Source organism: Rhopalosiphum padi, chromosome 2 (genome assembly GCF_020882245.1).
Source record: "Rhopalosiphum padi isolate XX-2018 chromosome 2, ASM2088224v1, whole genome shotgun sequence".
In the NCBI taxonomy this organism is placed as follows: Eukaryota; Metazoa; Arthropoda; class Insecta; order Hemiptera; family Aphididae; genus Rhopalosiphum; species Rhopalosiphum padi.
In genome coordinates, this window is record NC_083598.1 from 56,034,263 (window position 1) to 56,047,562 (window position 13,300).

At 27.7% G+C, this 13,300-nt stretch overlaps 2 protein-coding genes across 2 annotated transcripts; one reads left to right on the plus strand and one right to left on the minus strand.

Annotated features, from left to right (window-relative positions):
* The first annotated feature begins 1,286 nt into the window (after positions 1-1,286).
* Positions 1,287-6,576, plus strand: LOC132919317 (uncharacterized). The gene is made up of 2 exons (XM_060980824.1): positions 1,287-1,416; positions 3,004-6,576. Exons 1-2 carry the CDS (start codon positions 1,364-1,366, stop codon positions 6,437-6,439), a joined length of 3,489 nt encoding a protein of 1,162 aa, XP_060836807.1. The 5' UTR covers positions 1,287-1,363; the 3' UTR covers positions 6,440-6,576.
* Positions 6,577-11,344: 4,768 nt separating this feature from the next.
* LOC132921690 (WASP homolog-associated protein with actin, membranes and microtubules-like) lies at positions 11,345-13,087 on the minus strand. The gene is made up of 5 exons (XM_060984851.1): positions 12,595-13,087; positions 12,465-12,520; positions 12,089-12,284; positions 11,933-11,995; positions 11,345-11,847 (listed from the first exon to the last, which is right to left on the minus strand). The coding sequence occupies exons 1-5, from the start codon at positions 12,869-12,871 to the stop codon at positions 11,486-11,488; spliced, it is 954 nt and encodes a 317-aa protein (XP_060840834.1). The 5' UTR covers positions 12,872-13,087; the 3' UTR covers positions 11,345-11,485.
* Between the last annotated feature and the right edge of the window lie 213 nt (positions 13,088-13,300).

Genomic DNA, 13,300 nt, shown 5'->3' on the forward strand with positions numbered 1-13,300 from the left:
AGTAGCGAGATAATAATTAATAAATTTGCAAAACACTGTTTTAGTTAAATATAAAATGTAAAGCATGGAATATAATTATACATAATTCAATATTATATTATAATATATATTCAAAGTTTACTCTGCAAATTGCATTGATATAAAAGTAAAATCTAGATAGTATGCAATTTCAATTAAAAGAAAAAAATAATAATTTTGTGCATGATAAAATGTTTGGCATAAGATGTGTATAAAATTTGTATGTTGAATATAATAAAACTTAATAAACTTTGTACACATTTATTACATTGGTGATATGTCAATATTGTGCATAATAATATAGATTAATTTATAATTACTAATTTGTAACAAAATATAAACTTAAATATATATAATATATATTATCAGCTAACATGTTTAACTTTGAAAACCATTTAACTGATCAGATATATGTACATGATATAGTACGTTAAAATAACACTACAAAAAGAGTTTATGTTGAAGGTTACCGAGGAATTTTAGGAAAAGATCAGTGTTGGGATCGCAGTCATAAAATGTTTTCACCTAAAATTTATTTCCTTCGGATATATTTAGTCTTATAATGGGTACTTATTCGATTCTTAACCATTGTAGACCAACGAAAAGCATTTCTTTCCCCATCGATGCAAACATTAGTCGTGGGAAAAATTACTCACATGTTGTTATTTATGACAATATATTATCTGAAAAATAAACAGGGCCCTTTTTATTAAGTGATAATATGTAAACACTAAACACATACCTATATACGTAGTAATAAGAGCATAGGACGATATTGAATAAATTCCATTAAAGAATGTTTAGCGTTCACGCATTTTTATCGACTAACTTTAATATAAAAACGACAAGAGAACGACATTTATTCAAACGTTATACACACACCAGACGAATACATTAAAATACGTATATAACAATAAGACTGTTTTTTTTTATTTATTGCTGATGTGCAAAACAATTAAATAATACGATACTTAATTAATTTAGGCACTTCAATACTTCATTTGTATTTGTAGAAAATCCTGTTCATTATTTACTCATTCGTTTCACAAATCAATCGATATACAACTCGGAATGGTTTGCGACGGATTTGTTTCACTACAACTGTTTTTTTCTACGTAACACTTAGAAAAACCTGATAAAACACATTAATCATTCTTTCGACTTTCGTCCGTTTAATGATGTGCATTAATCTTTTTTTTTATTTTTATTGTCAACACCCAAATGGACATATTTACATAAAATGTGCGTATGGACAACTGTTAAAATAATTACATTTAATTCAGTAAAGTGCTATAAATACCTGCAATACCCACGATTTTAAGTATTAGTATTGTCATCCTCAAAAATGACAATGGGTCATTTGCTTCGTTCTTTAATTATCATCGGCTTGGCTATTCAGTAAGTTAATTATATTTTTAAAATACTAAAATAATTTTCATTGGATGATTAAAACAAATATATATATATATGTTTTTAAAATGCTTATTTAAAAAAAACTAGTGTAAAATATACTAAAAATATGATTGCAATACATATTTTATACTATCTCATGTGTATCCTAATTTTCGATGAATAAACTAAAATCTACAAAAATAAATAGTCTTTTTAAAACTAATCCATTTCCAATTCAAATTATTTTCTTATGCTAAAATCAAAACAAAAATATATTTCTGAAATCAGTTGATAATTTATAAAATAAATTAATAAATCTTATGAAGAATAACATTCATTTCAAAAAACAATACAATTGTAAATAATTTTTAAATAATCATCTATTTCCTGCACGGATTTTAATAGAATTGTATAGATCTATCTCCTGTAGTTATTATTTGTATACATTATAAACACATACAATACGCTTAGATACTATAATATAATAAACGCATCTGCCCTCTTAAGTAAAAAACATACATTACTAATGTAGTTCTAATTTTTAAAAAACACATAACATGTTATTAAATATTTTCAATATTAAATCATCCATGTATTATGTGAGGTAATATACATTTTTATAATAAAACATTAATCATTTTAAGACAGAGGTTGCATTATATTACCATTTGTCAGGTGTCCCTATAATTAAAATATACTAAGTAATTTATAATTTTCATGTACTTATTAAACATTTAAAAAAAACAATAAATTCTAAATTTAACAAAAATATTGATAATTTAATTTATTATAAAAAAAACCCAGCTATTATTTACATATATATGTTACTTTAAACAATAAATAATAACTAGCATACTAAATACTTAATTAAATCAATCAGTATGAAACTATTTTCACATAAGTACAATGAAGATAAAAGGTTTTATAAGAATATACTTTTAATAACAACTGAATTTATTATCTAGATATTTTTAGTTGTCTGTTGATAACATAACATCAATTTTTTAATACATTTTAATGATTGTTAATATTTTAAATATTTTTTTATACATCTTTATAAAAATTTAGAAAAATTAAAAATATATCGACAATTAACAATTACATCATGTTTAAAAAATATTTATATGAATACTAAAATTTCAAGGAGCTATGATTATTCATCTCCTATTTATATTTACAGTAAAGGAACATTATATCGATTTTGTCGAATATTTATATTTCGTAAATATTCCAATACTTTTGTAATTTTAACTTTCCAAAGTACCAACTATCACTAATTTATATCAGAAACCGTTTACTTCTTTACTGCTCCAAGAATCGACTTAAAACAAAAAAAAAACACATCTTGGTAAAACCAATACACATAGCTTTTCGTTAAATATCTAACATAGTTAATTAAAAATTTTCATATGATGTAGTGTTATTGATATTTGATCTAAAATATACAAATTATTTAAAAAATTCAACTATGTAACATAATTATGTTTTTTTACATATTATACTCTAAATACTCAGTTGAAATTATTTATATAAAACAATAATTATTTTAACAATAAATTATAAATATGTTTAATATTAAATTTATTGTTTTAGGCTTTGCAATGGAACATGTTACTGGAGTAAACCAAAACATAAAAAAGTATCAGTCAACTCATGCTCAACTAGTAGTTCTTCCTCAACTACTGTTAGAGCTTCATCAAAGTTCAATGTATTAAATTCAAAGGTTAAAATTGAAGACCTTGAAAAAGGTCTTAAAAAAATAAGCACAAACTCTCAAGAAGACAGCAGTGAGTACAACGATGAAAGTTGTGAGGACTTAAATTACAGAGATACTCAATCAACACGGAAATTACAAACCTTCGTACAAAGTCGTGCTCTTTCGAAAAAAATTAAGAAAACAATAAAAAAAACGGCTACAAAGATCTTAAGAAAAAAGATTATTCCTGTAATCGCGAACAAAATTATTAAGTCTGCTACGACAAGATCTACAAGTAATGGCTTTCAACAATCGTTACAGCAAAACCAGCAAATTGGTAGTACAACAATTACGACGAGAACAAACACCGTGGGTGTCAACGGAAATATATTTCTGTCAATACCAACAGGATACGTGGCAAACACAATGACAACAACAACAACTAGCTTATTAACTGAAGAAGAAGCTGTCCGATTAGGACTCTTGAGTACCACACTAATTGGTGGAAGTCAAACATATACGTCTTATCAAACTGATGGACAATATAGTACTGGTGGACAATATAGTACTGGTAGCAGCGTTAGTAGGTCTATCAATAGCCAAACGTCTCAAGTACAAAACAATGGAAATGTATATTATTCAAACGGTAATTCACAGAATATCGTAAGTTCAGATGGTTTAAGAAGTATTAATGGAAATTCACAACAGTATAATAGATACACATCAGTAAACAGTAATATAAGTAATAATAAGCAACAAAACACTGGTCGACAAACTATGGGAAGATTGTATCAAACAAGAAAAACTAATTCAATGAAACGTAAAATTAATCAACTTAAAACATCAAATAATGTTGTGGAAGCCGGTGAATACGGTCGTGAAGATAATGAAATTAATGATGATATTGAAAACGACCAAAAAGTAGGCGTCACAAATGTTAAAACATCTGGACAATATCAATTTACATCAGATAATAAGAATCAAATAAACAAGAATACTAATGGTCATCAAATTAATAACTTAAGCAAAACAACTAAGTCAAGACATATTCAACAATATAGTACTGCTCATAGACGCGATATTAATAAATCAGATGAATCAAAATCTTCAGACGAAAATAGTGACGAAAATAGTAAGGTAATTGTTAAACAAACTGAGGAGAATGTTAACAACAATGGAAATGATAAAATAAAGGTTATTAACTATAAAAATGAAAAATCTGAAAATAAATATAATGAAAATAATAAAATAGTGGTTGTTAAAGATAAAAATGAAAAATCTGAGAATAAATATAATGAAAATAATAAAATAGTGGTTGTTAAAGATAAAGATGAAAAATCTGGGAATACATATAATGAAAATAATAAAATAGTGGTTATTAAAGATAAGAATGTTAAATCTGATGATATTGATGATGATGATGATGATGATGATAGTGAAGAACAAGAATCATCGGACGATGAAGTATCGGTGTATGAATATTTGAATACATATCAGAAGTTCAGATTTGATAGAGGTCTAAATGCAGTTGGTATAATAGGAGAAGTCTTAAACCAATTAGATTACCAACGTTATACACTTATGGATGATATTATATATCCACAAGACTCTACGCGTTATGTCATAAACAGCGAAACATTCGATTTTATCATAGTCGGTGGTGGTAATGCGGGATGCGTTCTTGCAAACAAGTTATCTGAAAATATCAAATGGAAAATATTATTAATTGAAGCCGGTGGAGACCCCTTCCCTGTAACTCAAATTCCTAATTTATGGGATAGGTCATTAAATAGTGATGCAGACTGGCAATACAAAATACAACCAGATAGTACAACTGGATTTGGAATTGGTGGTAATATGAAACTACACAAAGGAAAATGTCTAGGAGGAAGTAGTACTACAAGTCCTCAAATTTATGTTAGAGGAAGTGAACAGCTCTATAATTCACTTGTTAAAAGGGGTTTGAAAAATTGGTCGTACAATACAACGGAGACTTACTTTAAAAAGGTTGAAAAAGTTCGTTCGATTACAAAAACCGAAACAAACACTACTATTTATGGAAAATGTGGACTTATCCCCGTAAGCAAATTCCGAAAAACTGAAGTAAGTGTTTTAGAAAAAGTCGTATGTTCTGGTTTTGAACATATTGGTTGTAAAAAACAAAGTGATATTAACCAAAAAGATATTGAAGTTGGATTTGTTTCAATGCAAGGTATAATCAAGAATGGTAGATCTATGAACACCGCTAAGGCATATTTAAGCCCAGTTTTCGGCCGTGAAAACTTGAAAGTAATGAAATATACTAGAGTTACAAAGGTTTTAGTAGATAAAACAACAATGAAAGCAACTGGAGTTGAACTACAAACGAAATACGGTCAAATTCTTACACTGAAATCCAACATGGAAGTCTTACTTTGTGCTGGGGCTGTTGGTTCTGCTCAGATATTGTTGGCTTCAGGTATTGGGCCTAAGAAGCATTTGTCCGAAATGGAAGTCCCAGTAGTCAAAGACTTAAAAGTAGGACAGAACTTCCTAATTACTCCAGTGTTTACTGGTTTTGTTATGTCCTACGACAAATCAATTGTTTGCAATCAAACAGAAGAAGAAATTGCATTCAAATACTTGTCTAGACATTCGGGACTCTTAAGTAGACCTAACGGTTTGAGTTTTGGAGGATTTTTAAATACTGGAATATCTGGATCTTCATTTGCTGATGTTGAAGTTTATCAATATTACATACCCAAAAACACTTATTCTAAGTTATGCCAACTAAAAGCGATATTTGGATTTAGTGATACCATGTTATCGGTGTATGCTAAATTGAATTACGAACGTGCTATTTCTATTTTCACAATATCACTGATAAACGCACAAAGTACCAGCAAAATTCTTTTAAGAAGTAAGAACCCATTGGACAATCCGATTATTGTTGGCAATATGTTGACGGAGAAAAATGATGTAAAAAGTTTCCTCGCAGCCATCAAATTATTGTCCAAAATTGAAAAATCTGATGGAATGAAGTTAGTAAACGCGAGATTAGAAGATATTGATCTTGACGGATGTGCAAAATATAGCAAAAAAACCGATGAGCACTGGGAGTGCTTACTAAAATACATGATGTCTACAACATCAAGTACTGCCGGATCGTGTCGTATGGGAGTTGAAACTGACACAGATGCTGTTGTTGACAGTGAATTGAACGTGATTGGTATTTCTAATTTGCGAGTCGTAGGTCGATCTGTTATGCCATTGATTACAAGTGCCTACAGTCATGTCCCTTGTATCATGATCGCTGAAAGGGCATATGGTATAATAAAAAGTAAATACAACTAAGAACCAAACTACCCGATTAAATATTGTTTTTAGAATTTAAAGCACTGTGTTTACTTTATTATTATATTAATTAAAAAATCAGAAGGAATCAAGTTCTCTTTACGAAAAAAAACAAATAAAATACTAAGCACATTATACATGTTTTGTTTTTTTTTATATATATCACGGTAACCTTATTTCAAAATTGGTTTATAATGTTTATATACCTTTAATCATTTTCTCGTTACTTAAAAACATCGTTGGGCTTAATAATACAAAATTACTTTGGTAAAATGGTATTTTTGAAAGAATTTTTATTCAAAATGTATACAACATGCATATTAAGTAAGCATGACAACAAAAAATTAGTATAATTTCGATAAATATAATATTTACGGGAAGAAACTTATCAGCACTGTTTGAAAATTAAATTAGGTTTTGAATTTAATAACAGATTTGTAGTTATATTCATCATAATTATTACAGATAAATCGCATTTATATGATCTAGTATCGTTCGGAATTTAATACATTATAAAAATAATATAACATTAATAAAATAATATTATTAAATTAAAATATCCAAAAATATATTTGATTATACCTACACCCAAGTAAATAGACAATATATATATATTTTATATAATTTTTTTCAATAAAACATCTGACTAAAATCTGAGGTATGTTGTGACTAGAAAATAGAATATTTTCATAAATAATTTATTCAACTATACAACTAGGTTTTATAATAATGAATACTTAAATAAAAATTAAAAATCAAAATTTGAAATTATCATTTGAATCACTGTTGATGTAAATACACTTAACTTTGTTTCGTTTAAGATAAAGTAGATATTTTACAAAAATAACATGAAATAATCAACATTAAAAATATAGTTTTTCTACAAAATAATCTTACTTAAATTAGTGACGTACAAGAACCTCATTTAAATTTGTAAATGACTAAGAATAATATTATAATTAAGGCGGGGTGGAAGTCTACAAACACCATTCCAACGTCAATTTATTAAATCTCCTAACCTAACCTAATTGATTTAAATTGAAATTGAAATATATAAAAATGTTTATCTGAAAAGTGCATACATACAGTGCAGATGGCTTTTCTAAGTAGATTATAATTTATTTTATATTTTTTTTCGGTTAACTGATTGTTTTGAGAATATGGAGTAATGTAATTAATAGTAATAAAAAAGGGGCAAGTGGATACCACTCTTTCATACACTAGATATCGAAGACAAGTGAGTCACTGTAATGAATGAATTAAACTTTAATTAACTGATATATCATTGTATACCAAAAACAATTCTGAGTGATATATAACCCATCCATCAGTCAATATTTCTATGAGTATTTTATAATAAATTTATATTGCAATAAGATAGTTTCTTTACTTTTAGTACTATGGTAATTTGATTTAACTTTTACAAAAAATCATTGTATTTATTTAATTATTAAAATAATATTAATAAATATCATTTATATTATATTAAGCGAATTCTCAAGTTCGATATGAAATATTATAGTAGCCTATGCTGTTATTATGGTGACTTGACAGACTCTGTGAGACAACGACGTGTATGGATAGCCAAATTATGACTTCAAACCCGATTTGTATTTATATATTTGTACTCGTATACATAATTGTACATATTTTATAAACAATATACTTTTATCGATTAACTGTGTTATATTTATCAAGTTAGGTTATGTTTATTAAGTGTACATAATATAGTTGTTCACGTTGTTATATACAAAATAAAAATGTATAATTTATAAAACACTGGTTTATTCGATCAACGGATCAACCGGTAGATATATAAGATAAAATTATTCAAATGCAATGTTCTATAATAATGTATTTAATTTAAATGCATATATACATCAGTTTAAATGTGGTAGTGTATTTAACTGTAAATGGACGATTTGAATCCAATGAAATATCATTGTATACGAAAAACGATTCTGATCAAGAAGATCTGACATCTTATATCATTAAATATAGCAAGTAATTCATGATATGTTTTTCGATATTTCTATTAAAGCAATTTTGATTTTACTATTAGTATAACGGTACACACGTTGATTTAAATTTTGACGAAAACTACATTTATAAAAATAATTAATTCAATTTTATTGTTAAGATAATCTATTTAAATACCACATTATATTATCGTTAATAACATTTGAATCGATACCACCTTACCGTAAAACAATGTAAATAGATTCGCCATTCGCGGTATAAACAGGTAATATAATAAAAATTAATCTACAAATGTTGACCATAACGTTGATTCGCAAGCATGGTGCACTTGGACTAAACACAAATTTAATTTAATTTAGAAATTAATATACTTCAAAAGTTACGTCTTTATGATGTATACGAGAAATCAATATTGTACTCGTAGTTTTTATTAAACACGTTTCTGTGTTTTTACGTTTGCGGGATACGTACAATATTTGCATCTCATTGTTTTGAACTATTCAAACAGTGCGTTTAAGATAACGAGATGGCAAGGCTTTTGGTTCACTGGAATGTTACTTGCGTCTTTCATTCTGCCCTCGTAATTCGCTAAATTGTACGATTACTTATTATAAGATAACATCCCCTCCAGTTGAAAATTCGTGGGCGCATAACTGTCTTTAACACTGGCACACTGCCGTACGGTTATTAATATTATTTCATAAAATGTACATAGAAATATATTTTAAATTAGTGAGTAATTAAACTTTAAAGTAGGTCGAACCGATGTAGTAAGATCTTCTGGAGTGGCAACATAATATATACCATTTAAGACCACAATAACGCAAACACAGGGAGACCGGTCGCTGTCGTGCAGAAAGCAAAGACGGAGAAATCGATCAATAAGTGTGTGCTATTATCGTGGCTTGAATATCAACTTATATATATATATATATTGTGTGTTTGTTTGTCTTACAATAAAAGTGTTTCTGACAGCTATATTTTGAGTTATACTGTTGTTAATTGTTCGGCGTCCTTACCTTTAAAAGTCCTTACAGAACCGGGATATACGTATCATATGGTCATAAGGTCCCTGACTTAATAGTTTATAGGGCTGGTGTATAAATATCATATGATCATAAGTTCTAAAGGAACGTACATTAAATAATAAACGTATATCATTGTATCTCGTTAAAAAGTGACAGTTCTGGCTGAATTATATTTCAAATATGGTCATTGACTAAGAGCGTACAAGGGTAAGACGTTTCAAGTGTTAACGCGTATTCATTCGTGTGAGTGATACGACAATACTCAATACTCGTTGGTAGAAAATATTGTTCATAAGTCATGAACTAAACCACTATGAGTCATGACTATGATCCGTGGTGAATTGGTTGTTAACATTGTGAAGACTTTACGAATATAATTTTAAAAAAAACTTTTAATTCTTACGAAAAAAAAACTGAACAGATTTATAATATATATATATATATATATATATATTAATATTTTACTGCTCATCTTCCTGATTACAATAGATTGGGCACTGGGCAGTCATTAAATATAGTCTATTTGCCCATTTATAGATTGTGTAAGCACCTAAAAGTGAAAAACACACAGAAATCTAATTAGTAGTTGTTATATTAGCGCAATCTATATATACCTACCTACAAATATAACCATACAAATATAATAGAATGTAAAAAAAAAGGGGTTGGCAAGTGGGTATCGCTCTGCTATATAGTAGAGATGGAGAGTAGGTCACTATAATGGATGTGTTAAATATGAATGCAATGACAAGTATCATTGTATACGAAAAACGATTCTGAACGGAGATGATTTGTCAGTTTAGGATAATTAGTAGGATATATTATATTATTACCTATATTTAAATTGTGATATAAAATTATTTTACTCGATTTCGTGAAAAATTAAATTTCATACGCTCATAAAAATGTTTCTAAATTGTTGTCGTTAGAATTTATTTTACAGTTACTTGAAGGAAAACTTTTGGATAACCTTATATTGAGTTTTGTAACCTTAGGTATAAATCACAAAAATTTTACGAATTTTCAACTTCAAAATTCCTTGTAAATTTTTACGATTTTGATATATTTCGTAAACATTTGAACTTTAAATGCTTATAAACAAAACTTGTGATGAACTATTTTTGATTTTTTTTTACTACGATAAGCACAACTTATAATAAACCTTGTATTCAATTTTAAAGATCTTTTGGAAGCCAAATTTTTTTTATAGGTATTTTAAGAAAAAATATTTAGAAAACTCGAAAATTTCAATTGTCTATAAATAGCTTTAAAAAAGACAAAATATTTTGAAAATTTAATCGTAAATATATAACGTTAATATAAATATCTGGTAAAAATTTCAAGTATTTACAAGGATTAGTTTTTTAGTTACAGTAGAATAAAAAAATTGATTTTAGCAAAAACTTGTTTTGCGTAAAAATTCCCGTTTTTCCATTATTTTGGGCTTAAGGCAAAAATCAAAGTACTATTACTACTCCAAGACGTAATGACAGACATAAAAAAAACACACACATCATTGTAAAATTAATGCATTCATCACTCCGTTCAGAATCTAAAAAATATAATTACAACTAAAATGACCGTCGTAAAATCATAATTATAATGATTAATGAATAATATCAAATAGTAAATTAAAAGATAGTTCATAAGAAAAGTCATAATTACTATATATTGACTACAACTGTACAAAATATTGTTTGCTACAGTGATCGCCTATTGGATGAAGTGATATTATTCAAACACGCGTATGAACAAACATTCTGCATATATCGTAGAATGAGGGATGTTGAAAACAATTGATATTTCCGATTGGCATCTGTGGTGTTTTAGATAAGTATAATCGTGTAAAATCGGTATTATACGTTAAATTTAAAAACATTGAGTAGAACATCGGTATACACTTTTATGGTATTAACAATTTTATTTTATACATAAATAACATAGGTAAATAAACAATCAAAAATAAACTAACAATATGACGCGTTTTATAACGTCATCGTTTTTGCGCAATGCAACTTAAAACTATTTAGGGAAAAGTTCAGTGTTTGCGATTCCTCTCGCCGGGCGGTTTAAGCACAACGGATTTTAAAATGTCCGTCGTGATCGGAATGCGATAGTATACTTTTTCACCGGTGGCTGTGTTCATAGGTTTTGGCATATTCCGTGCCGCTTTAGGAGCCGGTGGTGGGGGTGGGGGAAATGGTGTCGTTGGTACCAAATTCATATCCGGTGGTTTCGGCACCGAAAACTTATTATTGCTCACCACCGAAACTCCGAATGTATCTGGTCGACTGCAACCGTGGTTATCGGGGGAGGGCATTCTAGTTGACCCAAATTCATGGCAACTAGCCAACTCCAACGACAATGCACTGATGTTTAAAGTATTCTTCATTACATCTCCTGTGTACAAAAACATACAAAATCATGTGTAGTAAAAATAATATTGATTAATATATCATAAAGACGTTTAATAGAAATGTATTACTTTCTAGGGTTTCGTTCCACGATTTCAGTGATCTACACTTCCTAATCGAATTTTCAGTATCACCTAAGCAAATAAAACGTGTGGCATATAGCACATATGTGTTTTTAAAGTAAAAATAATGTATACTAATATCGTAGATTATCAACTGTCAATTACTTTTTATAGAAGTCAATTTTTTTTCAAAATCGTGAAACATCGAATACGACGTATAGTAACAACTCTTTATTGATGCAATTTCGCACACGAGTCTCCTTAATTTATCGTCAATCGTCTCTGTTACTGTCCTCTGGTCTTTATACAATTTGTCAACCTTGTCGTGCAAGCATTGCACAGATTCCTCATATTGACGCAACTGAAATCGAAATAAAAATGATTTATTATTTTGTTTATAATATGTCCCACTAACATTTCGTAAAATCATATTTTTTTTTTATTACTTATAAACTACAGTTTAACGGACATAAGTCCTTAAAAGTATATATAAAGATGAACTTTCAATTAAATAATTTAAATAATATTGTTTAAAAGGTACTTGTAGACATCTCGACATTGACGATATTTGTTTTTCTTCGCCGTGTCTGACCATATCTATATAATATTAATCATATAAGATATTTGCATAATAACAATTAATATTATCCATCATTTATAACAATTATTACCTGATAATTCTGTCAATCTTTTTTCCAATACTAAATTTTTTTCTTTCATTCTTTCAAATTCTTCTTTTAATGTTTTATTATCAATATAATATACAGTATCTTTCACTGCCGTTAAATCTACTTGTACTTCCGTATTCTTATATATTTTATCATAGTAAATAATCGCTTTCAGGTAATTCTGTAAAATACGATATAATACTTTACAAATATGTTTCCTTTTGAATATCCCATACATGACAATAACGCCAAGTAAAAATGAAATAATTAAATAATGCATAATTGGTATATCACTCTAAAAATCTCTCTGAAAATGCTTATTAAGTCAAGACTAATTAAACTGGAATGAACCTTTAGATAAATAATAATAAAAGACAGTTGTTTATTTTATACATAGTTACCAATATACCATAGAGATTATTTTACTTTCTGTTAATTTAAAATTATTTATTTAAAAAATAAAGCTAGAGAAGTAGGTAACCGCTTCACTGTCAAGTGTACCTCGTCATTGAGTAAATCACTATAATGAATATGTTAAATAATAAATTTAAATTCAATGATAAATAATCCCATTTGAAAAATAATGCAACTACAAAACTACAAAAATAAAAAAAACACACATCATTGTAAAATCAATACATTAATCACTCCGTTCAGAATCTAAAAGTATAAGTATAAATAATTGAGATTAAATTTATGTGTAAAAGTT